The sequence below is a fragment of the Ictalurus punctatus genome, chromosome 28, assembly GCF_001660625.3.
Source record: "Ictalurus punctatus breed USDA103 chromosome 28, Coco_2.0, whole genome shotgun sequence".
NCBI classification, from domain to species: domain Eukaryota; kingdom Metazoa; phylum Chordata; class Actinopteri; order Siluriformes; family Ictaluridae; genus Ictalurus; species Ictalurus punctatus.
The window spans coordinates 9,424,447-9,448,900 of NC_030443.2; the positions used below are offsets into that span (position 1 = coordinate 9,424,447).

The following is a 24,454-nucleotide window of genomic DNA, read 5'->3' on the forward strand; positions in this document are numbered from 1 at the left end:
CATGACTGTGTAGTGCAACAATGAACTAATTTTTATCTTATTATAAGCAAGAGTATGTAAGATAGAATAAATAATATGCCATTTCAAACCCTGCCTGTGTGTGCCTTTGTTTCACAATATATTCATAAAATGTGTCAGATTCAATACCAACTGATTAACATCTTTCATCTTGTTCAGTAACGGTTACAATTTTGAGACAGATGGGATGATGGGACACATCAGTGACAAAGTGTCCATTGCTTCACACTTCTGTTACTTTAATTTGCTTGCATTTTCAGTGTGAAGGCACTACACAGTTGTGTAAAGTATAAGTGGTTCATAAATGTGTGATTTGGGACACAGATAATGCTGGCACATTAAAGGAAATTCTGCATATAAAACACAGAACAAAGCCCTGAAGTAAGATGGAAAATACTCCTATTTTACTTACTGCATATTCAGCACTCTTTGCACAAAGAGAGAAAAAAGAAAAAGAAAAAGAAAAAGAAAAAGAAAAAGAAAAAGAGGGAACCCCCCCCCCCCACCCCCCACAAAGAACCATCTTTTCTTAGCCATTTTCATTTATTCAAAAGACAGCATGTTATATACAATCAACATACCAGAAATTGCTCATTGTGAACTGATGGCATTATGGTCTACAGTGGCATGAGTGAATGTTACAGTGAGGTCTATGTCTTAAAGAAGTGTTGTGATAAACCATGCAATGTGGAGGGTATAGCCCAGGTTCCACTGGTAATGCCCTAAAAGCAAAAAGGCTTCCCCTGATGTTATAAGAAGACTCGCACTACTGAAACCAACCATCAATCCTGACTATTGAACAGCTACCAAAAGACAAATATTTTAGGTTAAAGTTTGTCCATGTACTTTGATGCAAGTTAAAAAAGTTAGATTTTTCTGTACATCTATGCGTCCTGTAGAACTAAAGGATTGTGCTGAAAATAACATTAACCTTCGAATGAAGTTGATTAGTCTTTAAAAATGAAGCTTAAAAAATTAACATTCACAGAGATTCACATGAAGCATTTTTAAGTGAATTAGCCTCTGCAGAACGGTAAGAGTACATACTGTGGTGTTGATTATACTGGGTTAAAAATAACGAAACTGTAAAAAATAAATATACCTTTCATACTGGAATATGTTCCAATAAGGATTGTACTAATGAATTTCAAGATCTTTCATAACATACCTGCAGGCATTTAAGTGTTAAAGGAAAAAGGCACATGACTAATTTTAAGTGAAAGTTGAAGGGTCAATATTAGTAAAAACCTAATGACTGTCATACAAACCAACCATACAGTCTATAGTTTATCACACAACAAAGTGTACACCACACGTGACATGCCAGAGCGCATGGGTGTGGCTATCTGCAAAAATCCTGAAAGGAAATCAAGAAATTAAGGCAATCTTCATTATCCTGTTTTCTGATCACAAATTTTGACCAACTAAATACTTAGGGTTAAAAAAAAAAAATCCAAATGACAATTTATTTTTATATAAATTTCATGTTTTCATGAATTTGGATGATTGAGCTGTGGCAGGATATTACTGTTCAGTCAAGTACTTGATTCACAGTTGCTTTCACATTTCTGTAGCAATCAGAAAGAGGTTCAACCCAGCCAGCACCTTCTTCAAGGTTTCATATTGTATCCACATACTGCACTTCAAAATACATGTCAGAATGTGCAAGAACGGTTTTTACTTGACCAAAGGAAAGAGCCAGTTTCTTCTAAAACCTAAAAGCAACCAGCAGAAACTGAAAAGATGAAATGAAGAAAGACAGACTTTGGTCCATGCAATATCTAAGCTGCAGGTTTTTGAAATCAAAAGCACCCTTTTTTGTCTTTTTTGTTTAGCGGCCCTGGTGTCAACTAAAGTTGGCGCATGCTCACTTCCTTCTTCAGCCGTTCTCTTTCCACAGAACCAGATGAATGCTATGGTCCGGCATGCTGGTGGCAAACACCAGGCCGGCATCGTTTTTGCCGTCAAAGCCATTGAGCCATGAGGTGATTCCTGGAAGGAAACTGGAGCCTCTTTTGGATTTGCGGTAGGCTGGCAGCGGCCAACGGCCTGTGATGGCTTCAGTCCTCAGGTCCATTACATACAAGTGGTGGTTGTCAAACAGTAGAGCGAATACCTCACCAAAGCTTAGAAGGGAGGGACTGGCTGGGTCTTGATGTGGTTTGATAACTCTGTGAGGGGCATAAAGGACATGTAACACACTAGAAAAGATTAGAGTGACAAATTCTACATAAAATCATACGAGGGTGGCAAGACAAATTAACATTTTGCCACAAGCAAGCAAAGGCATGGGCAAAGACTTCACAAGTGAAGCACAAGTGAAACTTATAGTAAATAACCACAAGATAGGCTTAATGACTCCTCAGCCCATTGCAACCATGGTGCACATATTCATGTGTACAGAAAAGACATTTGGCTATATTTAAATGAACTAACTTATTGCTACATTCACTTATTTTGTACACTCCAACCCTGTAATGTGAACGTAGTCTAACATCCAGCAAAGAGGTTGCTACATACATTATCCCATAATTCCATCCAGAGGTCACAATAATTGTTATTTCATAAAATTTTACCACATGACAATTCTTCTACTCATACAATCAGACTGTGGAATATTACTCATCATTATGTAATATAAACAATGCAGAGAAAGGAAAATTAAGATCATGGAACACGTATGGAAGACTTTTGTCGGTTTCCAATTTGTGTAATTGGCATTAAAGCTTTACCTTAGCACATCAAAACTGGCAAAGTCCCACTGGTAGACACCAAGGTCTGAACTGCAGACAATGTAGCGGCCATCAAACTGTAGGCGGGGCTGCAGACAGACACTGCGATCCTCAGACACGGACAGAGTCTTTAAGCACGTACAGTTGATCTCTCTCCCTATAGGCCACACCTGTTTTGAGCAGAGAGATGGGCCATGCCCTCTGTAAAGTCCCGTCATAATACTTACACATTGTATTCAATGATCATATAGTACCATGCACGTTTAGTATGCACACTACCCACTCATATTTATGTATATTGTGTATCTCTAATATGTGTGTATTTTTGCATCCTGAAAGTACATTATTTTTTTTCTTTTTACCCAGGATATCCTTCATGTTGCATTTACATTAGTATATTTTGTTAGTAGATGTTATCTGTTAATATACGTCCAGTCTCCGTCAATGGAACAACCATAAGAAATTCGATGTGCAGTTTCCCATGTGTCAGCCGTGCAAATGACAAACACTGTGATTTCAATCAAGGTGAAAATGATCTTTAGATTACCTTGATTTCATATTTATCTGCACTCAGTAAGATGTAGTCCCCAGGACTGTGCATCATGGACTCAACTTGGCTTTTCTGAAGTAGTACCTAAGTCAGGGTGAATGACAAGTTCATATCATAGATAAACATATTACACGTAAGGAATAATTGACGACAGTCCACTGAATTTTTAGAATTTAATGCACACCTGGGGTGAAAATCACTGTTGTGCATTATTTTTGTAATAATTCAATGAACCGTTATCAATTACTCCGCTTATACCACAGTCACTACACCTCACAACATCGCCCAGAAGTTTTATTTCAAGACATGTGTCAGATATTTTTTGTCTTAAAACGCTCATGTGGAACTAATGTATTACACATTCCACCTCAAGCCTTCCAAAACATCATTTTAGAGCTAGTGACAGAGGCTTGAACTATTGATATGTAGTTATTTTAGAGAGAGAGTGTGAGTTCAGGTTTTTTTTTTCCATTTCATGCTGATAAAATAAAAATAGAACAAACAAAAAACACAAATAGATATTGATCGGCCTACTTGTTCATGGAATCTTTCATTTTTTATTAATGCAAATAATATGATGAATAAATAAATAAATATTTAGACATGTTTGCCATCTTTTGGGTCTCATTACTACAATCACATGTGCTCTCAGGCTTTCTCTTTTTTTTCCCCCCTTGCGCTCTCTCTCTCTCTCATATAACTGCACATCAACAGCTCAAGTCCCCGCTTCGCCTCGTGGCCACATTACCACCTCGGATGCGCATTATTTTTCTAATAATTCAACGGCCCGTCATCAATTATTACTATATGTTTTCTGAAAAATCAAAATGGTTTTCATTTTTTTTTGTTGTTCAATGCATGTGCTGTGTGGACACTAAACTAAATTTTCCGTTATTTGAGTTAACTTGGCCGAGTGATATGGAACTGTAATGCGTCCAAAACCTGACCGGACCTACTTTGGCTGTGCACTTATTGAAAAATATTTGCAGACCTCAGAAAGTAAGCCAATCAGAATCGAGAATTTAACAGAGCTGTGGTATAATAATAAATAACTGATGACATTCTGTACATAGCACTATAAACTGTAAACATTATAATTTGTTATCCAATAAATCAGACATTTGTTATCAGACAATTGTCGAGAAACACAAAAGGCTTGACTTCAATCATTTTCCTGCAGTCAGATGCAGGTGTGGGATTTCTAAGAATACGCTATTCAACTTAGCAACCATATAAAAAATGCCTATTTAGCAGACACAAACTGGAACATCACCTGCACTTTGAAGCTGTACAAACTCAAGCAAGACATTCAAGTTATTTATTACACTATTGAGACCCAATACTAGATAATCCCCATATGAAGACACATTGTATTAATTACACATCTAATGCAGTTTCACTCCATCTGTGCAATCCATAGGGTTAAAATATACAGAGGGCACCCTGATCACATGATCGTTCTTTCATGGAGAGCATGTGAAATCTGCACTTGTGAAGCCGATATCTCCGGATTGTAACAACAAACAAGCATTACACGTTGAACATGTTATAATGGTTAAAAAGAACACTTCATTAGCTTTCAAAACACCACCAGAGACTGTGGAAATCTGACATTTTTGCTGACGTTGTAGCTGATTCTGCTACAAAGCTCATCATGTTTCAGTCAGTCAAGTGCCCGGGTAGACACTTTGTTTATTCAATCAAAATTTGGAAGAATTTATAAATGTATTGTTTATAATTCAGAAATGAGCAAAAAAACAAAACAAAATAAATGAGTCTTTTCGGTCATAATTTTTCTTCATTCAAATTTTGTTCCAAATATTCTGAGAATCATAAATCAAAACAGTGAAGCTTGTGTCATGAATCGAATCGAGATTGGAGTGTATTGCTACACACTACACAACGATCATGGCTCTAGACCATCGATTTTTTTTGCTGCACTGCTTGCGCTGAATTAAAGGGTCAGTACACCGTTTAAAGATTTAAATGAACTATCGCTGATATCGGCCGATATCACACTGAATAATCGGTTATCGGTATCAGCTGAGAAATTTCATATCGGTGCATCTCTAATTTTATATGATACTTATATGATTCTTTGCTGTTTTTTTCCCCCATACTGTGGGTTTTATTGAAGTTTACTGAAAGCAAACATCAACAACAAAACAATTCCTCCTCAGCATTCAGCAACTACACGTGAGACGCCTTGTTTGTAAGCTATGGTTGTTCCAACAAACTACTGCCTGTTGTTTTATAGGCGGATAACTCAGAGTCGCCCCCATTCGTTTCAAAGAATATTACAATGGCGAGCGTGTCAAGTATAAACTCCTCGCCTGTTTGGGGAGGTGCGCACGCAGTCAGTGGAGGCTTGCAGTGCGGAGCCAGGTGAAGGTATAAATAAGGCTTCAGCTACATGAGGATGAAGTTGATGGTCCAGAAACATCTGGAGCTTTTCTTTTAAGAAATCTGTCCATATTCTTTTACACTACACACGCATCATCATGCCAATTATTAGGATAAAACACACACATACGTTATGCATACTGATGTTGACGTGCTGCTGACAGGTCGAGAGGGAGGGAATAATTGTTTTTTTTATATATAATGTTTTATTATTATTTGTTATGCATGTGTGTCAGTCTTCTTATTTCTGTGGCTGTGTTATTATTTCAGACATCAGATATTCATCATATATATTAAAGGTTTTATACACATTTTAGCATTTTATAAACACTTGAAGGATTTTTCATGGCACCCCTGCTCTCATCAGACCGTACCGAAGGATTCTGCAGGTAAAACTGCTCTAGACCACCAGTGTTTTGGTGCTGGAACCAAACCTGTTTTGTAGGCCAAAAACCGGCTTGTTTGTAGTAAGAAAGCATGGAACTGATCGAGCTAGAGAGTGGCACATTGCTTGTGTGCTTAAATAATGTACTTAAGTATAAAAGTATTACCTTAGTGACCCACTCCGTGTGCCCTGTGAGGGTGTTGAGACATGCTCCGGCTGACAGAGCCCACACTTTGACAGTAAAGTCTGCAGAACCGCTGACCAGTGTGTCCAACTCATCATTGTAGTCTACGCTGAACACTGAGAGGGAAGAATAAAAAAAAAAACTTAAAAAAAACACATCCTAATGCTCCAGTGTAAGCACCTGCATGGTCATGTAGTACAGGCTTTGCAGCAATCATTTTATCTTAATCGCAGTTTACCTGATAAAGATCCTGATGAACAAGTTAATCAACAAGAAAAGTAAAAATAAAACTAGCCCACAATAAATAAATCAAAAGCCTTGTAGCACTGCCTTAATACGAAGCAAAATTGACTATTTCTAGCCCATGAGTTCTTTGGCAAAAAATATCAGGCAAAATAACACACGAGAGAGAGGGTAAGAACATTATCCATTGCAACGGTCTTTCTGATGCACATACAGGGAGGCTCCTCTCTTTTCCACCAAACTATAGTGTCAACTGTTGATAAAGCGTATTATACAACAGACATTACGTAACATAACCCTAATGAACTATAATATTTCTATTTGTGCAGACCGAAAAGCCACAGCACATACACTAAATACCTGTATATTCACAACTCGATTCATCATTTCTACTGCATGGCGCAGAATACCCGACACTACAACATCGCAGTGGGACACAAACCTGCACCAGTGTGTCCACGGAACTGCTGGATTTTGGCGCCTGTACTCCATTCCCAGCATGCAATGGTGTTGTCAAATGACCCCGTCACTAGTTTTTGCTCATCAAACTTCACAGTAGCACAGGTGTGTGTCTGGATGCCGTAGATACACTGGCCAGTGCGGACATCCCACAGTTTGGCTGACAGGTCATCAGAACCTGAAGGACAAGTACACACATCCTTCATGTTAAACAATCATCTGCACCAAGTCACTTTGAAATGTTCAAATATTAAATTTAGGGGGTAACCCATCCCTAGTTTTCAATTATTGGGATCTCAATATGTCTACCTGTAGCCCTACAGGAGCAGTGCTTACTCTGGTATAGGTTAAAATTCAAAGTTATAACTGCCCTGCAGTTTAGGAGTGAAAACCTAAGAAATAAGTGCTGCATGCTGCATTGAAACTAGAGCTGCAACAGTTAATTTATAAAATCAACAATAATTTATTAAGAAAATCGTTGTCCATGAATCTCATTATCTATATTAAATTCCACCAAGAACATTGTAACTGGCAAACTTTACAAAGCAGAGATTGTCAAGCATGCAAGCACGACAGTGACGCATGAGCACAGACTTATGTTTATATCCAAAATGCTCCACTGTGTGCAAGGGGCAAGGAAAAATGGTGCGAGTTGCTTAAAAGTTTTAGTTTAATTCAAGTTTATTATTATATGCTATATATGCACGCTTGCAGTGTAAATTCTGTTATTTATTATAACGGGAGCAATCTGTAAGTGATCTATTACTAATGAGGAGTGCTATGTAAGTGATCTATGAGTAATGAGGCCGCGTTGCTCCTCACTCGCAGCGTAGATGCGGTGATAAACAGTGGGTAATGGTAAATGGTCTGCACTTATATAGCACTTTTTTAACCTTAGCGGTTCCAAAGCGCTTTACACTGGACTACACTCACACACCAATGGTAGCAGAGCTGCCATGCAAGGCAATAGCTTGCCATCAGGAGCAACTTGGGGTTCAGTGTCCTGCCCAAGGACACTTTGGTATGTGGAGTCGAACCACCAACCCTACGATTAGTGGACAACCCGCTCTACCACCTGAGCCACAGAGCACAAGTAATATCTGTAATGTCTAATTAAAACGGTACGATCAAAGTAAACACAAGTTAAACAATATGCTTAAAGGCAGCAAGAACAGAAAGCGTAAGATGCATTGAAAGTGAGATTTTATTAATTCACAATAGTTATCAGTGCTTTTTTCCATGTAAAAACAATTGTTTGTCGAATTTTATATATATATCTCCGATAGTTTAAAAACATCTGGTGATCAGGGCCGATTATATCCTGTCAATCAAAGAGGGCGGGAAAACATCAATTTTGTGCTGTGTGTAAAGATATCTCATGTGAAATGACAACAAAACTGCAGTTTGTAAGCACTGCACCGCTAAAATTTTACACCAGAAGTGAGCGGCAATACAGCGGCATCGAGTTTTTGTTTCCCCCCACATGGACAAAGCAACATGAAAAATATATCACGGCAAAAGACTGACGTGACCTCTAGCGAGCAGCTACTGTTTTTTTTTTTTTTTTCGAACCAAAGAGATCACAGGCCCAGGTTTTGTTTTTTTATTGATAAGACCGATGTTTGTCACATGTCACCTTGATATCAGCGTGAAGCAACAGTAGCTACCAGACACAAATCTTTCACTTCCAGCATCCTTTCCACTTTAAACTTTGATTCAACCATGTATTATTATTATCGCTTGATCAGAGACCACTGCTTTAGCTAAAAAAAAAAAAAAAAAAAAAAAACAACAACAGAAAACCATAGTTTTCGTCTCCCTTAATCACCATAACAAGGGGTTAAAATCTTAAAATGCTACAGCTAACAGATAGATGTTGGCACCTGTGTATATCAAATGAACTGGTACTAAATGAAGTTTCAAGTTGCTAAATGTTGTTGTATTAGTTCTTAGCTACATTCGCCTTATAGCTAAAGACACAAACAGAGGAAGCATGTCTTAGCTAGTTAATTACTTCTGGGAAAATTTGAAGGATTTTTTTTTTTTATTATTATTTGATTTATTTAAATCTTGGTTGGAATAAAAACCTGTTTGTCCCATGGCATATCTCGGCAGAGAATGGTCCTAGCTTCTAGGAACAAAAAACAATCTTTAGCACACATTACAAAGTACGTGAACGTATATTAACATTTTGCACATTCTTGTTCCTTAGACTTAGATCTAAAGGCCTAATAAAATGTTCAAGACTGCTCACAGTTCCACTTTTAGGGTCAATTTATAATGGGAAGGGTCCGAGTCTTAATTCTGTATCGATTCACAAAATGTCAAAAATCCATTTTTTAAATGTTATTTGATAAGGTGAACGCAAAAGGCAGAACGCAGAAGTGCAGTGCCCAGACAGTCTGTGGCGTGCACATAACAGACGCGCAATGGCTGAGCGAGAAATCCAACCACGCACCCTCTGAATTAAAAGCTAGTGTATGGAAGCAATTTGGCTTCTATGAAGTTGAAGAGGAAAAAAAGACCTGGACAAGAGCCACACTATATGCAAGTTGTGTCAAACTAAAATAAAATATTTGAGAAACAAGACAAACGTGAGAAACCGTATTACACGTTTCCACCCAGAGGAGGAAGAAAAACACCCGGTTGTAGTTGCTGCCAACAAAAGGCTTCCACCCAACTTGGAAAGTGTGAATCGAATTACAAACTATCACAACTTTTATTGCCAAGGATTTGTGCCCATATTCAGTCGTTGAGAGCCAGGGTTTTCACACTACGCTGCGCACTTTGGAGTGGAGATATAACATCCCATCTCAAAGATATTTTACTGATCCAGCGATCCCCACACTCTACAATGAGACCAAAACCAAAGTCATGGAATCACTGAAGAAAGTGGGTAGGATAGCTGTAACATGTGATGCACAGAAATCCATTGCCACAAAATCTTATGTCACAGTAACCGTACATTTTATCACTGAAGAGTAGCAGCTAGCATCTCATGTGCTCCAAACAAGAGCAGTGAATGAGAGCCACACGGCTGCAAATATGTCTGAGCTGTTAAAGAATGTTGCAGAGGAAAGGCAGATCACGAAGAAAGATTTAGTTTTAGTTACTGTTGGCTCGAATTTAGCCTATTACCCAAAAACATTTAAAATTCAACTTAGAAGCCAATACTCACATCTACCTCTGAGACCAGTTGGAGATAGAAAAAATACACCAGCCGTGAGTGAGAAGAAGCAAGGGTCCAGCTTTATTGTTTCATTCCACCACACGAGATCCACACCGATGAGAATTCTCAGAAGTGATCCCCATACCCTGAGCTTAAGCTCCAGTATTTATACTGTATTTACACACTAGATAACCCATAGGTTTCCAGAAAAGGCCTATTTCACTTACCCATAGAATTGAAACCAGGGGTTTTACTTTACACATAACATCAGAACCCAGGCATTTCCAACAACCCAGGAAACAAAAACCCAGGGTTTCTAGTTACCTAGGTTGTCAAAAACCAAGATTCCCATTTACCTAGGTTTTCAAAAACCAGGATTCTCTTTTACCTAGGTTTTCAAAAACCAGGATTCTCTTTTACCTAGGTTTTCAAAAACCAGGATTCCTATTTCCCTAGGTTAAAAAAATGACGTAAGCAAGACGACTAAACAACCGGGAGGGACCTTGGTCTTATCGTTATCTCGAGGGGGGGGGGCAGCCACCCTTATAACTGGCTTTCTTCATGGTTCTCTAAAAATTAAGGCTTTCCTTGCGAGACGAGAATCTTCACCATCTGAATCATGAGTAAGTTATATTTTCCTTTTTTTCCTGTATTTCTCGTTTATAATTTATTTTCATATTTGCACTATGTTTCTTAGTTTATATATATTTATACTACTTGAAAAGCGGTTTACTGTACTTCCAACTTCTTAATATCATTACAGTTCTACTGTCCTGCATATGCTACTATTCTGTTTTTTATAGAGTTTCTCTATCACTATAAGATATTATTAAAGTTATTCATGTGTGTTTATGTATGTTGTGTCTACTTGCCCGCCCTTGACTGCACGAGTGTGTGTGTGTGTGTGTTTTAGCACTCCTCAGCTCGTACACTTCTTTTTGACTTTTTTTTGACTATTACTGCTCTTAAATTGCTCGTAATTCCAATCTGTCAATGTCCGCCTAATCCCGCTTCTACGTGTCTAGGTGCCCGTTTTTCCTTCTTCTCCCTTATGTTTATTTTATGACATTTTTTATCCACAACATTTCCCCCTCTGAGGCTGTGAAGCCTCATACACTACCTTAATTAAGCGGGTATCTGTGGAGGAACTGGTTCTGCCGCACCCCATGGCCGTCCCCCGCTAGCTGTCGGAGGATTACTCTAACAAGGCCATAATCCCTGCGCCCGTCGTCCCCGTAATCCAATGGGTCCCTTACATTAACCACTTCTACGCAACACTGATCCGAACAGGAGCTGAGGAGGTTTTGTAGACCTGGTGGGAGACGTGCTAGTGTTGTGCGCCCTGGGGTCTCATAGTAGATTGGCAGCTGGAGAATGGGCCTTAGGACCCCCCTACATTCACTTTGCGCCGGACATGTGTAGATGTACCTAGCCATAACTCTTAACCCTTAACTTACTTCTCCTTTTAACTATGTATATATATATATCTCATTTCGAATTTAACTACCTTGATTATACGTTTGTTTGCCTACATCGATTATAAGATTAACTGAGTTCCCCTAATCATTTATTACTACTACTACTGCCATACGTATGAGTACACTACAGTAACTAACTACTTGATCTACACGTCCCTATCTTTCTCAACTGTCAATTGTCGAACATTCCAGAAGGGACCAAATGGTATACTGTCATAGATTTATGCTCAGCATTTTTTAGCGTGCCACTGCACCCAGACTCACAGCATTTGTTTGCTTTCACATACGAAGGGCAGCAGTACACATACACTAGACTTCCGCAGGGATACTGTGAAAGCCCATCCATATTTAATCAGGTACTGGCTCAAGACCTCTCAGCCCTGGAGTGCCGTAGCACCATCTTGCAATATGTCGACGACCTTTTGATTTGTAGTGCGTCTAAAGAGCAATGCCAGCACGACTCTCTAAAGGTTCTAAGAATGTTGGCCGAAAATGGCCACAAAGTAAGTAAAGAAAAGTTGCAATTTTGTAGACAAAAGGTGGAATACTTAGGTCGTGTGTTAGAGGGAGAAAGCCGTACTATAGCACCAAAGCATGTAGAGGCCATACGCAAGGCCCCACAGCCAACCACCGTGCGACAGATGTTGGCATTTCTAGGAATGGCGGGGTTCAGTCGTCCATGGATATATGAGTTCGCGCTAAGGGTCCAACCATTACGGGATATGATTAAGGCAGCAGACCAATCACAGCCAAATGCCCCCCTCGTCTGGACTCCTGAAGCTCTAGCTGCACTCGCAGATATTAAAATGGCCTTAATGACCGCTCCTGCATTGGCTAACCCAGATTATAGCAAACCTTTTCACCTCTATGTATCCGAAAGAAAGGGGTACGCATCGGCCGTCCTAACTCAGCAGCAACAAGGGATGGGAAAACAGGCCATCTCCTATTACAGCACGGCTCTTGATAACGTGGAAAAAGGGATGCCCCCCTGTTATCGGTCTTTGGCAGCGGCCGCATTTGCATATCAGAAAGCGTCCTCAATCACCATGGGGCACCCAGTTACATTATATACGACCCATGCACTGCATGCGCTCCTAACGAGTCAGACCTTTGTGATAACGAACTCCCGTCGAACAGGATATGACTCCATTCTGTCAGCCCCGGAGCTCACCATAGAACGGTGCACCACGGTGAATCCGGCCGATAAACTGGTAACCCCGATAGATGGTGTACCCCATGAGTGCGTAGCAGTATCAGAGATATTTTTGAAAGCGCGTTCAGATTTGGAGAACTGCCCTATTGATAATGCTAAGCATACGTATTTTGTGGACGGTTCCTGTTATCGTACTGATACGGGCAATAAGGCTGGGTTGGCAGTAGTAGAAGCACGACGAAACCCGGCGACGTTTGAGGTAGTGATGAGTGTTCCGCTCCCCCAACCCTGCTCGGCCCAGCTAGCTGAACTACGGGCGTTGACAGCTGCATGTAATTTGGGCCGTAATGAGAGTTGCAATATATATACGGACTCAGCCTATGCTCATGGAGTCTGCCATGTGTTTGGACCAATCTGGGCTCAAAGGGGATTCCAGCGGGCAGATGGGACCGCCGTGACCCACGGGGAGGCGATTTCAGATTTACTATATGCTATGACATTGCCCGCAAAATTAGCTGTAGTGAAATGCAGGGCACATAGGACCGATGACTCCTTTATCACTAAAGGGAACTCACTGGCGGATGAGGCAGCTAAGAAAGCTGCCGTAGGGCCGGGCCAGATGATGGCCCTAACTCAGCCTGGGGAAAGTCCGATGCGGCATCCGCAGGTAGACAATGTGGCCCACTTGGTGGAGCTGCAGAACACCGCAGGTGTGGCTGAAGTATCGGCGTGGATAAAACGGGGGGCGAGAAAAGAGGCGGGTACTGGATTGTGGCGCAGCATAGAAGGATTGTGTATAGCCCCAGCCAGTTACCTCCCGCTCTTGATCAAAGAAGCCCATGGCTTGGATCATGCCCATAGAACCGAAACTATCCGAAAAATCCGTCAGGAATGGTGGTCCCCATTTCTGGCCAGTATGGTGGACTATGCGTTGAATAGATGTGAAGTGTGTATCAAGAACAATGTGCGAAAGAACTTCACTGCTCCTTTAGGACATATTCCCCCGCCGACAGGGCCATTCCGGCATATAATGATGGATTATGTAGACATGGGAGCAGACAACCGGAAAGAAGGGAAGCGCTACATTCTAGTAGCAGTAGACCGCTTCAGCAGGTGGGTGGAAGCAACTGCAACTTCCAAGGAAGATGCAAGGACCGCGGCTAAATTTTTATGTCGCGAAGTCATTCCCCGGTTCGGTATTCCAGATTTTCTGAGTTCGGACAACGGTACCCACTTTGTGAATAACGTCATTGACAATGTGGCATCTGCCTTGGGGATAGATCATAAGCTAGGATGTGTGTATCATCCTCAATCCCAGGGCATGGTAGAACGAGTGAATGGTACCCTAGTTAATAAACTGGCAAAAATATGCGAGAGCTCTCGCCTGAACTGGGTACAGGCCTTACCACTGGCCTTGATGAAAATGCGTTCTCAGACCAATCGTATGACGCACTTGACTCCTCATGAAATGCTTACTGGGCGCCCAATGCCTATGGCATTCACCCGAGGTCCATACACAGGGCCGTCTTTGGCACAATTGGAGGACGAAATGCAGGATTACGTGCGAACCCTCACCAAAATCCATAGACATTTGTATTCACAGGTTCGTGAGGCAGTCCATGGAGAGAGCGAGGTACGGGAGGACGTGCGCCTAGTGGCACCGGGGGACCAGGTATACATTCGTGTTTTCAAGAGAAAGAGCCCCCTTGCGGGACGTCGGGAAGGACCATTCACCGTGGTCGCTGCAACCCCCACGGCTGTGAAAGTAGAGGGGAGGAATTACTGGTATCACTTGAACCACTGCAGCAGCGCCGAACCAGGTAAGGGACCGCTACTGCAAGACACTACCGACGAACAACCATCGACCTCAAGACTAGACAGTACAAGGAAGCCCACTGGGGCAGTGGTGTTCACTGATAGTGACAGTGATTCGGGTGCATCCCTGAGCCCTGCCTACGGCACTCGAGCCCAGAATAAGCGGCGAGCTGTGGAAAAACTCGATAGACTGTCTCAGTCTGATGCCAGTAGCCTCACCGTTCTCACGCCCCAAATAGAAGTGACGGGTGTAGTTATCTGCCCACAGGAAGTTGTAACCCCAGCAACGGAGGATTTTCTGTCTACATTCACCACTCTCTGGCAGGACCTTGACGACACCGCTTTGCCTCTGAGCCTAATCAACTCAGATACGCTACAGTCTCTAGCAGCACAGTTGAACTTACCCGAGCTTACTCCTGAACGTCAGTCTCCGCATGAATCCTTGCGCACTCCCCTACCCCCGGTTCCGGAGGGGACCGGTGGAACAAGCTCCACAGAATAGTAGCACGTATGTGGGTAAACTGATTTTTACAGCAGGGCTAATAGTACTCTTTTTCTTTTTCTACGACCCAATGTTTAAAAGAAATGCCCTGGATTCCTATCATACATTACGCCCACTAGCGACTGCTACTTCCCGCACAGCCCTCTATCCTCGTATTAGGCGTGTTCGATCCTGGACGGCCCCTGGCTCCACTATAGGTTCCCGTAGCTCGATGTGCGCGTTAGCTCTCCTTAGACTCGCCCATGAAGAGTCCCTGATTGGGAGAAGTCCCTATTTGGCCTCATTCACTTTCTCCCCAGCTCGGTCTGTGGAGATTCGCGTAGGACATCTTAGAATTACTGGTAGGGCACGGACGAGTAGGTGCTCCTTCGAGCTGCCCACGATTGGCCCCCTGTGGCTACCGTTCCTTTGCTCGGCTACGGCATGTTCTTACCATGATAGTACAGGGTCACCCTTCGCATCCCGGGCTCTCCACCCCCTCCTCATTGCCCCGATGTCAACTCCGCTCGCACATAAATTAATGAAATTACAATATTATTCAATCTCTACCGCTAACACTTCGCTCACGGAGGAGCAGAGTAACATGTACATGGCATGGATGGTCCACACTGCTCGATCTGTGACGGATCGCTCGTGTCTCGTATGTCATGATCGTAGCCTCACCCCCCATTTTATGCTGCCTATGGGGAACCTCACAGAATGTCTCACCAACCCCTATTCCGTTGATTTTTTGTGTCCTACTGTGTGCCTCCTTGGGGCCCTTTCGGCTGATTTTGGCCCATCGTGGATGCACAATGCAAGCTCCTCATGCCTGTTTCACCCTGTAACCACTCAAGTGTCGACTTTTGTCCGCGTCCAACCATCTCTGCCCTCGTTCTTTCCCATCTGCCTCTGCTCCTCTGTTGGCGTATATCCTGTGGGAAATATGTCTGCCCGATGTAATGTCTCCCTGTTCGCTAATGATTTGCAAATTGAAACCCCCTCTGTTTGTGATTCACCCCCATGCACCCCCAACGTGGTAATTCCCCTACCTGATCTTAGTGGTGGTACTGTTCCCCTTGCGGATGTGTTCTGGTTTTGCGGGGGCCAACGTGTACGCCAGACCTTGCCTGCAGAGTGGCAGGGATGCTGAGCCCCGGTTAGGTTGGATGGTAAGACCCGTGTTTTGTTGGTGGCTGACCAACCGTCATCCGGCCGGTCCCGTTCACGCCGCGACGTGGCCCAATGGACTCAGTATGTCCATGACGCTGATGCAGCGAACTATTCTGACTGGGCTGCTGATGAGACCGTCCATCTTGACTTTGGGGTACCCCCGTTGGCGTTCCTGCTCGCTACAGAGCCATGGAGGCCGTTGGCAGTGGTGTAGCGTCTATTTTGCTCCCGGCCGTGCAGATCAACCGCAACGTGGCATGGATTAATTACATGTGGTACAACGAGCAACGCTTCATTAACTACTCGCTGAGTGCTCTCGGACTGGTCCGTGATCAGCTCCATGCCACTTCCCTCATGGCTGCTCAGAACCGTTTTGTCCTGGACCAGATGCGGGCCCCGGAGGAAGGTGTCTGTACAATGATTGGTCCCGAGTGCTGTGCTGCAATCCCTTTGCACACTGGTTCTGAGGGAGCCCTCTCCAAGGTCCTGGGCCAACTACAAGCCCTCCAAACGGAGCAAGCGGCTAACTCCGGCTTTGGGTCTAGTCTACGCCTCCCGCCGTGGCTCTCCTGGTTTCTTTCTGGAGATTGGACTGCTGCCCTGACCCGCTTGGGAGCGTCCCTGTTCGTCCTCCTTCTCCTTATGGCTCTGGTGGCCTGCTGTGTGATCCCCTGCGCACGGTGGATGGTGATGTCCTCAGCCCCCTTTTCTGGCCAGTATGTTGTTAAGGGTGAGGCGTTACCGCCTCAACGGGGGGTGGTGATTGAGACCATGCGACGGGAGACAATGAGCAGCGACAGCAGCGACAGACAGGGGTCAATGAGCAGTGATAGCAGCAACACCAGCGTCTACGAGAACATGAGACGGGACATGAGCCAGGACTGATGGGAAAGGGGGCGCAAGGACCCGTTTGTACAAGGTAGTGGCAAGGTAATGGGCCTATCCGAGACAAACGGGACCTATTGGTGTTTTCTATATGTTCATTTGTGTTGCAGATCTACTGAACCCTGAGGGGTGAGAAGAAGATGTGATGATCCATACCCTGGGTGTAAGTGCTAGCCTAACCTCTCCCCAAAGGGTGGTTCTCTACAGTACGTAAAGTGCTTGAGCCGAAGACAACTGGAGTACAGAGGGATACTGCCGATAGAGACTGTTATGCCGAGTGTTATAAAATGCTGTGATATGTGACATGACATGTAATGTGATGGGCAAAAAAGTGTGACGCAATCAGGCACAGAAAAGTATAATGGTGCTGCTGAGCACATGGTGCTGGCAGGGTGGGAATTTTTCCTCGTAAGAGGTTTTTTCACCCACCCCTGACTGCGAAAGACTGGGGTTTGGTTTTTGAGGGGAAGCAAGAATCTGCAGGTCCCGACAAATACAAAACTGTGGGCTAACAGCCCCTTTCTATCAACAACGTCGGCACACTCATATACACATTGTGTCACACACTCTCACATATTTAGTTATTACATACACACCATTGTGGTCTCAGAATATAAAACGCCTTCACACCAGCTCGCATGTATGAAGCTTACAGTCACATAAATTAAATACAACTTTTTCAAAAAAAATTATTATTATTATTCTCCCTTTTTTTTTCCCTTTTTTCTTTTTCCCTAAATCTTATCAAGCGTCAAATGTATGGAGCTCTCTTGTTCAGAGCACTAATAAATACATTTTCCCTGTCTCCAAAACTTACACGCTCTCACACCACACTCATATTATACATATTATAAGCACATATATTTTAAGCACACACATTTGTTAGTACATATTCCATTCATACACCGGGCATGCTGTATTGCACGACCCGGACCTGGGCCCAGGATTTATTCCCCTCTCTATCCAGCCCTGGAATCTAATCTATCTATCTTTTATCTAATCCTTTTCCAGCGGTATTAGGGGTCCCCACCAATGCAGCCACCACTAGACTGCTAGTCAAGTCTAGTAGCCGGTATCTGGGGTCTGAGGCCTCATTTTCCACCTGCTTTCTATCCCCGCCCTGGAGTATTTCTCTATTTCTCTACTCTTTTTTCTACCTTTTTTCCCTTCCTCCAGCGGTATTGCAGGACTTTCACTCACACAACACATATACCATTTCTTTATTACAATTATAAAAAGTACATTCTACAATCTACACTTCTCTCTTACCTCTTCTCACTCACTCCAGGTTCTTTTGGAGACCCACTTAGTCTTTCTTCCCACCCCGGGGCTTCTCAATCGTAACAACAGACCACTAAAACAGAGCTTTGAAATAACAGGCGTCTGCAATGCCTTTTCCTATACGGCCTGTCTGTTGCTTAGAGAGCGAAGTCCCACGGGAGAGATTCCAGACATATAGATCTTAGCCCAGTCCCATCTGGGGTGCCAAATGTTGGCTCGAATTTAGCCTATTACCCAAAAACATTTAAAATTCAACTTAGAAGCCAATACTCACATCTACCTCTGAGACCAGTTGGAGATAGAAAAAATACACCAGCCGTGAGTGAGAAGAAGCAAGGGTCCAGCTTTATTGTTTCATTCCACCACACGAGATCCACACCGATGAGAATTCTCAGAAGTGATCCCCATACCCTGAGCTTAAGCTCCAGTATTTATACTGTATTTACACACTAGATAACCCATAGGTTTCCAGAAAAGGCCTATTTCACTTACCCATAGAATTGAAACCAGGGGTTTTACTTTATACATAAAATCAGAACCCAGGCATTTCCAACAACCCAGGAATCAAAAACCCAGGGTTTCTAGTTACCTAGGTTGTCAAAAACCAAGATTCCCATTTACCTAGGTTTTCAAAAACCAGGATTCTCTTTTACCTAGGTTTTCAAAAACCAGGATTCTCTTTTACCTAGGTTTTCAAAAACCAGGATTCCTATTTCCCTAGGTTAAAAAAATGACGTAAGCAAGACGACTAAACAACCGGGAGGGACCTTGGTCTTATCGTTATCTCGAGGGGGGGGGCAGCCACGCTTATCTGGCTTTCTTCATGGTTCTCTAAAAATTAAGGCTTTCCTTGCGAGACGAGAATCTTCACCATCTGAATCATGAGTAAGTTATATTTTCCTTTTTTTCCTGTATTTCTCGTTTATAATTTATTTTCATATTTGCACTATGTTTCTTAGTTTATATATATTTATACTACTTGAAAAGCGGTTTACTGTACTTCCAACTTCTTAATATCATTACAGTTCTACTGTCCTGCATATGCTACTATTCTGTTTTTTATAGAGTTTCTCTATCACTATAAGATATTATTAAAGTTATTCATGTGTGTTTATGTATGTTGTGTCTACTTGCCCGCCCTTGACTGCACGAGTGTGTGTGTGTGTGTGTTTTAGCACTCCTCAGCTCGTACACTTCTTTTTGACTTTTTTTTGACTATTACTGCTCTTAAATTGCTCGTAATTCCAATCTGTCAATGTTCGCCTAATCCCGCTTCTACGTGTCTAGGTGCCCGTTTTTCCTTCTTCTCCCTTATGTTTATTTTATGACATTTTTTATCCACAACATTACTAAGCAGTAATGGCGATTTGGCATACTTCCGGGTTTCACCGAATTAGTCAATATAACAATAAATAAATAAATAAATAAAAAGATGCATCGATAATTGTTTCATCATCACATCGCAGCCCTGTGAACCCTAATCGAATCGTGAGGCACCTAGAGATTCCCACCCCTACCGAGTCTGTCTTAATTTTTAGGGGGTACTTCGTTAGGGATAGTGTGCATACAGAACATTTCAGGTTTGAGACGTTTCCTTTTTTTTTTTTTTTTTTTTTGAATGGGGGCGAGAAATGTGTTTAATTCCTCTCAATTCGGATTGAATATCTCTGGTGAGGGACCAGATATAAACCTGAAATTTCCACAGAAATAAGTCCTCTATAGTAGCATTCTGATGTAAAAATTTTGTTCCACCAGTTACAGAGCTAGGTCTAACAGAAATCTGGGTGAAAAAGCCTACTTTATAAATGCAAAATCCATAAAATAAAAGCAAGACCCAATTCCTAGGCTGTAAAAATCCACACCTGTGCAGAGGAGGCCATCCTTGTAGTACAAGGCATACACTCGAGCGCTGTGCCCAATCAAGGAGCTGGTCTCAAATGCATCCTCCTCTTGCAGCTGTTTCATGCGACGCTTGGCCTTAAGGTAGACACGTTTCCAGTGGCCAGCATCCTGGATGGAGTCGTCGATTCGCCAGCCCAGGTCTCTGCACACACCTTGCCACACTTCAGTGCAGGTGTTGACTACTTTGTTCCATTGCTTGCATACCAAGCAGCAAGTGAGCAGCGTCTGAGGGTCAAGCCAGCGCAGCAGGTAGAAGGCCAGCTCCAGGGGTAAGAGGCGCAGGAAGTCACGCTTCAGCAGTGCCTCCAGTCCATTGGAAAGGTGCCGGAGTTGAACAGCACCACTCAGAGAGATCAGGTGGTCCAGCAGATGATTGCGTTGCTGGTCATTCAGTGCCAAGAAGGAGGTGGAGACCGACTCCAGCCATCCCTCGAAGGCCTCCTTCTCCATGGGCACATGAGGGCGACTACCTGAAAAGAGCAACAATGGTTTAAAAAGTCAAGTTCAGCTGGCAGCATCTACAACTGACAACACTGAATGTAACAGTTCTCAGTCTGGTGTTTGGACACTCCAATTCTTTACCAAACTGATGACGAATAAAACATTTATGGCATTGCAGTGCAGTAAGTCTGACATCTCTATAATCAATTCACGGAAATAATTTTTTTTTTTTAAAAATCAAATATAAGCTTCTAAGATTAGATTAAGACTCAGCTATAACAAGAGTATACGGTTCTCCTTTAAAAGATTCTGAATCAATGTACCAAGTAATCAGACTATCACATTGGCTAAAGCTTCAATTTTTTTTTTATTAAATGTTAACAGTGCCAAACATTTCTGATGAACTTTAAACAGTAAATGAGAATTTTATACATTTCATTATTGTAACAGACCACTGACCTATGCTTGGCTGTGTGATCTTATGCTTCATAGCTCTACTCCTGAATTCACACCACTCCATTTAACCCACACCTCACATTTTCCTGAAACAGTGGAGCAGTGCACAAACAGCCTAGATGACTTTTCTGATTTTCTCTTTTCTAATAATCTACAGACTACACATTCATGACATCTTTGTAGGTAATGATTTAAAGTCAAAGAAGGGCTGATTTCACTGCCAGCAAAGAAAAAAAAAGAAAGAAAAAAAGGAAACGACACCACAACATGTGGGCTCGAGATTTATGCACTTCTAAAGCAGCTGGTGTAGACTGAAACACTTGTTAAAAAGGGAACATAACAGCTGCATGCTGCAAACACTTCAGACACACATCTGCAGCGAACTGCTCGGTGACAAGATCAGTGCAACGCGGCATCAATCCTGAACTACTCCTGAATTCTTACTGAACACCTGTGTGCAGATCATCGCACCACCAGTTAGTTCGGTGAAGGTTGTGCAATTGCTGATGAACATATGTAATTGAAATGTTAAAAATATGTGCGACTGTCGCTGGGTTTCCTGACATGGAGAATTCTTGACCACGAGACACAGTAAACTACACTCATCTGCAAGAGTAAACATATTCAGCACGGGTACGTGGTTAGGGTACGGCTCACTCGGCTATAGATAGAAACAGTGCGACACCCCGGATTTAACACTGTACCCTGCTGCCCTATGTCGTCGTGTGGAGATCCGGAGCAAGAGGATTTGGGTTGAAATGAAAGACTGCTGGTGTTTACTGTAATGTTCAGTGATGTGTAAACCTGTCCATTGACACACTTATTAGTTTCTGTTGTGTTAGAATAAGGTAATGTAAATGTAAATGAAAGCCTTCTCTGTTCATGATGGATCATGTGTTTTAAAAGCAGGCAGTGGTCATAGTAGAAAAATTTGAATGTTGGCAGAAATCCACATTTTACACGCCATACACAAGGAAGTATATCTGCTCTGTGGCATCCTTTATTTAAACCAAAATCATGTGGTGTCTAGTGATCTACAGCCCATCAGCTACCCCACCGAAATCTCTACAACAATCACCCGAGTGACACACACACACACCGTCCACACACACGAACCCAGCAGCAACAAACCAGGGGTTTAACAATACAAACTAATTACTCCTACCATAAAAGCCATCAAAACTAATACTACTAAGCAAGCGTCGTTAGATAGCACATTTAATAATGCAGCTGACCCGGTTTTAGCTATAAATCAAAAGTCGTTGATTTAAATAAAAAAAAAAAGAGTGTTGGCTATTTTAAAAACTCATGTTAGCAACACAGCAATGCTAACTGTCAGTTAAGGCTTGCCACCAAAAATATGTGTAATATTCATACCTTTCTTACTCGTTCACTAGCTCTGTGGGGAAAGCAGACCAAGTGTACTAACCAAAACCCCTCACAGCTATCCAGCTAACTAGCGAGCGACTTACCATTTCCAGGAGAATCCAATCATTAGCGAGGATGCTAGCTAGCGAACCAGCGGGCAGAAAACACTTCCGCTAGATAACCAGTGCTAGTAAAAGAGCTGATGCGTCTGTACTAAATGACCAAGGATGTGTTATTGATGTGATATGACTTGGTGTCCAACCTTACCTAGCCTTGAACTGCTAGCTAGCGAAAACCCTTAGATATTTGGCTAGCATGACAGCTTCTCACAGCTACCATGTTAAATATTAACAGAACTAAAAACGAATAAGACATACTAAATTATATAAACACATTAATATATAGTCCTCTCATTTACATGACCATAAAACAATCAAACACACTCATGAGTCCGCAGCGTTAAGATGAACTGCCCTGCTAATCAATAACGAGAAAAGAGTCCGCTAGCAGTCTCAGAGCAGGTTCTACACGAGCGGAAGGAAGTTTAGAGCAAGCTCACACCTTATTTTCCCACCCGTATTCCGACAAACCCGCAGTTCTCGTGTTGTGATTGGCTAGTTATTCAAACTTACAGTCAGTCCTTGATTAGACGATGGACTACTAACCAATCCTGGCCCAGGAGGCGGGGTATACTAACAAATAAAAACGGGTGAGACGAGAAACTCGCGAGCGAAGGTAAGAGTTGAATGATTGGTTAAGACAAAAAAAATGGTGTATAGTTATCCGGCCACAAGCCACGCCCACTTGGAGCGGTTGACTTCTCGAATCAGATGTGCATTCATGTTCTACAACAGCTCTGACGTCAGATCCGGCTGTAACAAATGACAGGTTTATAAAAATGTGCTAGTTTTAATGCGTTTTCGTTCACTAAAGTACATGATTTTTGTATTTTGTCCACCACTGGTTAGTATTGCTAGTTCTAGTTTAAGCCTAATTGCCTTAGCACTGCATTTGAATGGGCTTAATCTACAGCTAAATAACTTAAAAGTGAACAGAACTGGGTGATGGCCAACATACAATAAATTGTCTTAAACTAACCAATCTCACGACATAAAAAATATTATACTCACAGTTTTCAAGAATATCCAGAATAGTGCAGACTGAAGAAATAACGTCCATTAATAATGCTAAAATAAATAAAACTTTTTTTTATTTTGGTTTGAGTTCGGTGTGCAGGATAGATTTTTACTGTGCATGTTTTTTTTTTTTTTTTCTCACTTAAATCCGCGGGAAATTAAAAACAGATATGGGTAATATATAGGGATAAACAACAGCTCTAATTAAAAGGTGTTTGAAGAACTCGTATCCGCTGTATATCTCATTATGACCAGTAGGTGGCGGTGACATTCAACGTTACACACCACACAGTCGCGAAATACTGACGTCACTGAACATCCAGCGAGCCAGTATTTAAAGGTGCTATAGTCAATATTTTTCATTTCTTACTAGTACAAACAACGTGAAACATTATGTAGAAATAATAATAATAATAATAATAATAATAATAATAATAATAATAATAATAATAATAATTAATTTAAAACATTGTTTTAGAACAGGTGCGGAAAACCCCTTTTTGAACCCTGCCTTCTGGTCCGGAAAGTTTGTTTGTATTTGGATTGCCCTCTTAGTTCAATTTGATTTGATTTGTATAGCGCTTTTAACAGTGGACATTGTCTCAAAGCAGCTTTGCAGAAACATATAAATACAGAATTTAAGTGTGTGAATTTATCTCTATTGAGCAAGCCAGTGGCGACGGTGGCAAGGAAAAACTCCCTAAGATGATATGAGGAAGAAACCTTGAGAGGAACCAGACTC

General features: G+C 42.1%; 1 protein-coding gene across 6 annotated transcripts; it reads right to left on the bottom strand.

Moving 5' to 3' along the window:
- Positions 1-542: 542 nt before the first annotated feature.
- fbxw2 (F-box and WD repeat domain containing 2) lies at positions 543-23,805 on the bottom strand. Of its 6 annotated transcripts, none has more exons than XM_053677042.1 (8): positions 23,707-23,805; positions 21,212-21,294; positions 20,272-20,781; positions 6,958-7,152; positions 6,255-6,388; positions 3,298-3,384; positions 2,751-2,920; positions 543-2,189 (listed from the first exon to the last, which is right to left on the bottom strand). In XM_053677042.1, the coding sequence occupies exons 2-8, from the start codon at positions 21,270-21,272 to the stop codon at positions 1,898-1,900; spliced, it is 1,449 nt and encodes a 482-aa protein (XP_053533017.1). In that variant the 5' UTR covers positions 21,273-21,294; positions 23,707-23,805; the 3' UTR covers positions 543-1,897. The 6 variants fall into 6 exon arrangements, with proteins under 6 accessions (XP_053533017.1, XP_053533015.1, XP_017316042.1 ...); XM_053677040.1 differs by lacking the exon at positions 23,707-23,805 and adding an exon at positions 22,844-23,122; XM_017460553.3 differs by lacking the exon at positions 23,707-23,805 and adding an exon at positions 22,681-23,122.
- Positions 23,806-24,454: the final 649 nt, after the last annotated feature.

What these genes read in the sequence shown, in the direction of transcription:
- fbxw2 (XM_053677042.1), bottom strand. Translation starts at nt 21,272, where the DNA reads ATGGAGTGGTGTGAATTCAGGAGTAGAGCTATGAAGCATAAGATCACA. An exon ending in GATCACACAGCCAAGCATAG is followed by an intron (nt 20,782 to 21,211) that starts GTCAGTGGTCTG and finishes TGCTCTTTTCAG; the next exon opens with GTAGTCGCCCTCATGTGCCC. An exon ending in CAGATAAATATGAAATCAAG is followed by an intron (nt 2,921 to 3,297) that starts GTAATCTAAAGA and finishes TGCTCAAAACAG; the next exon opens with GTGTGGCCTATAGGGAGAGA.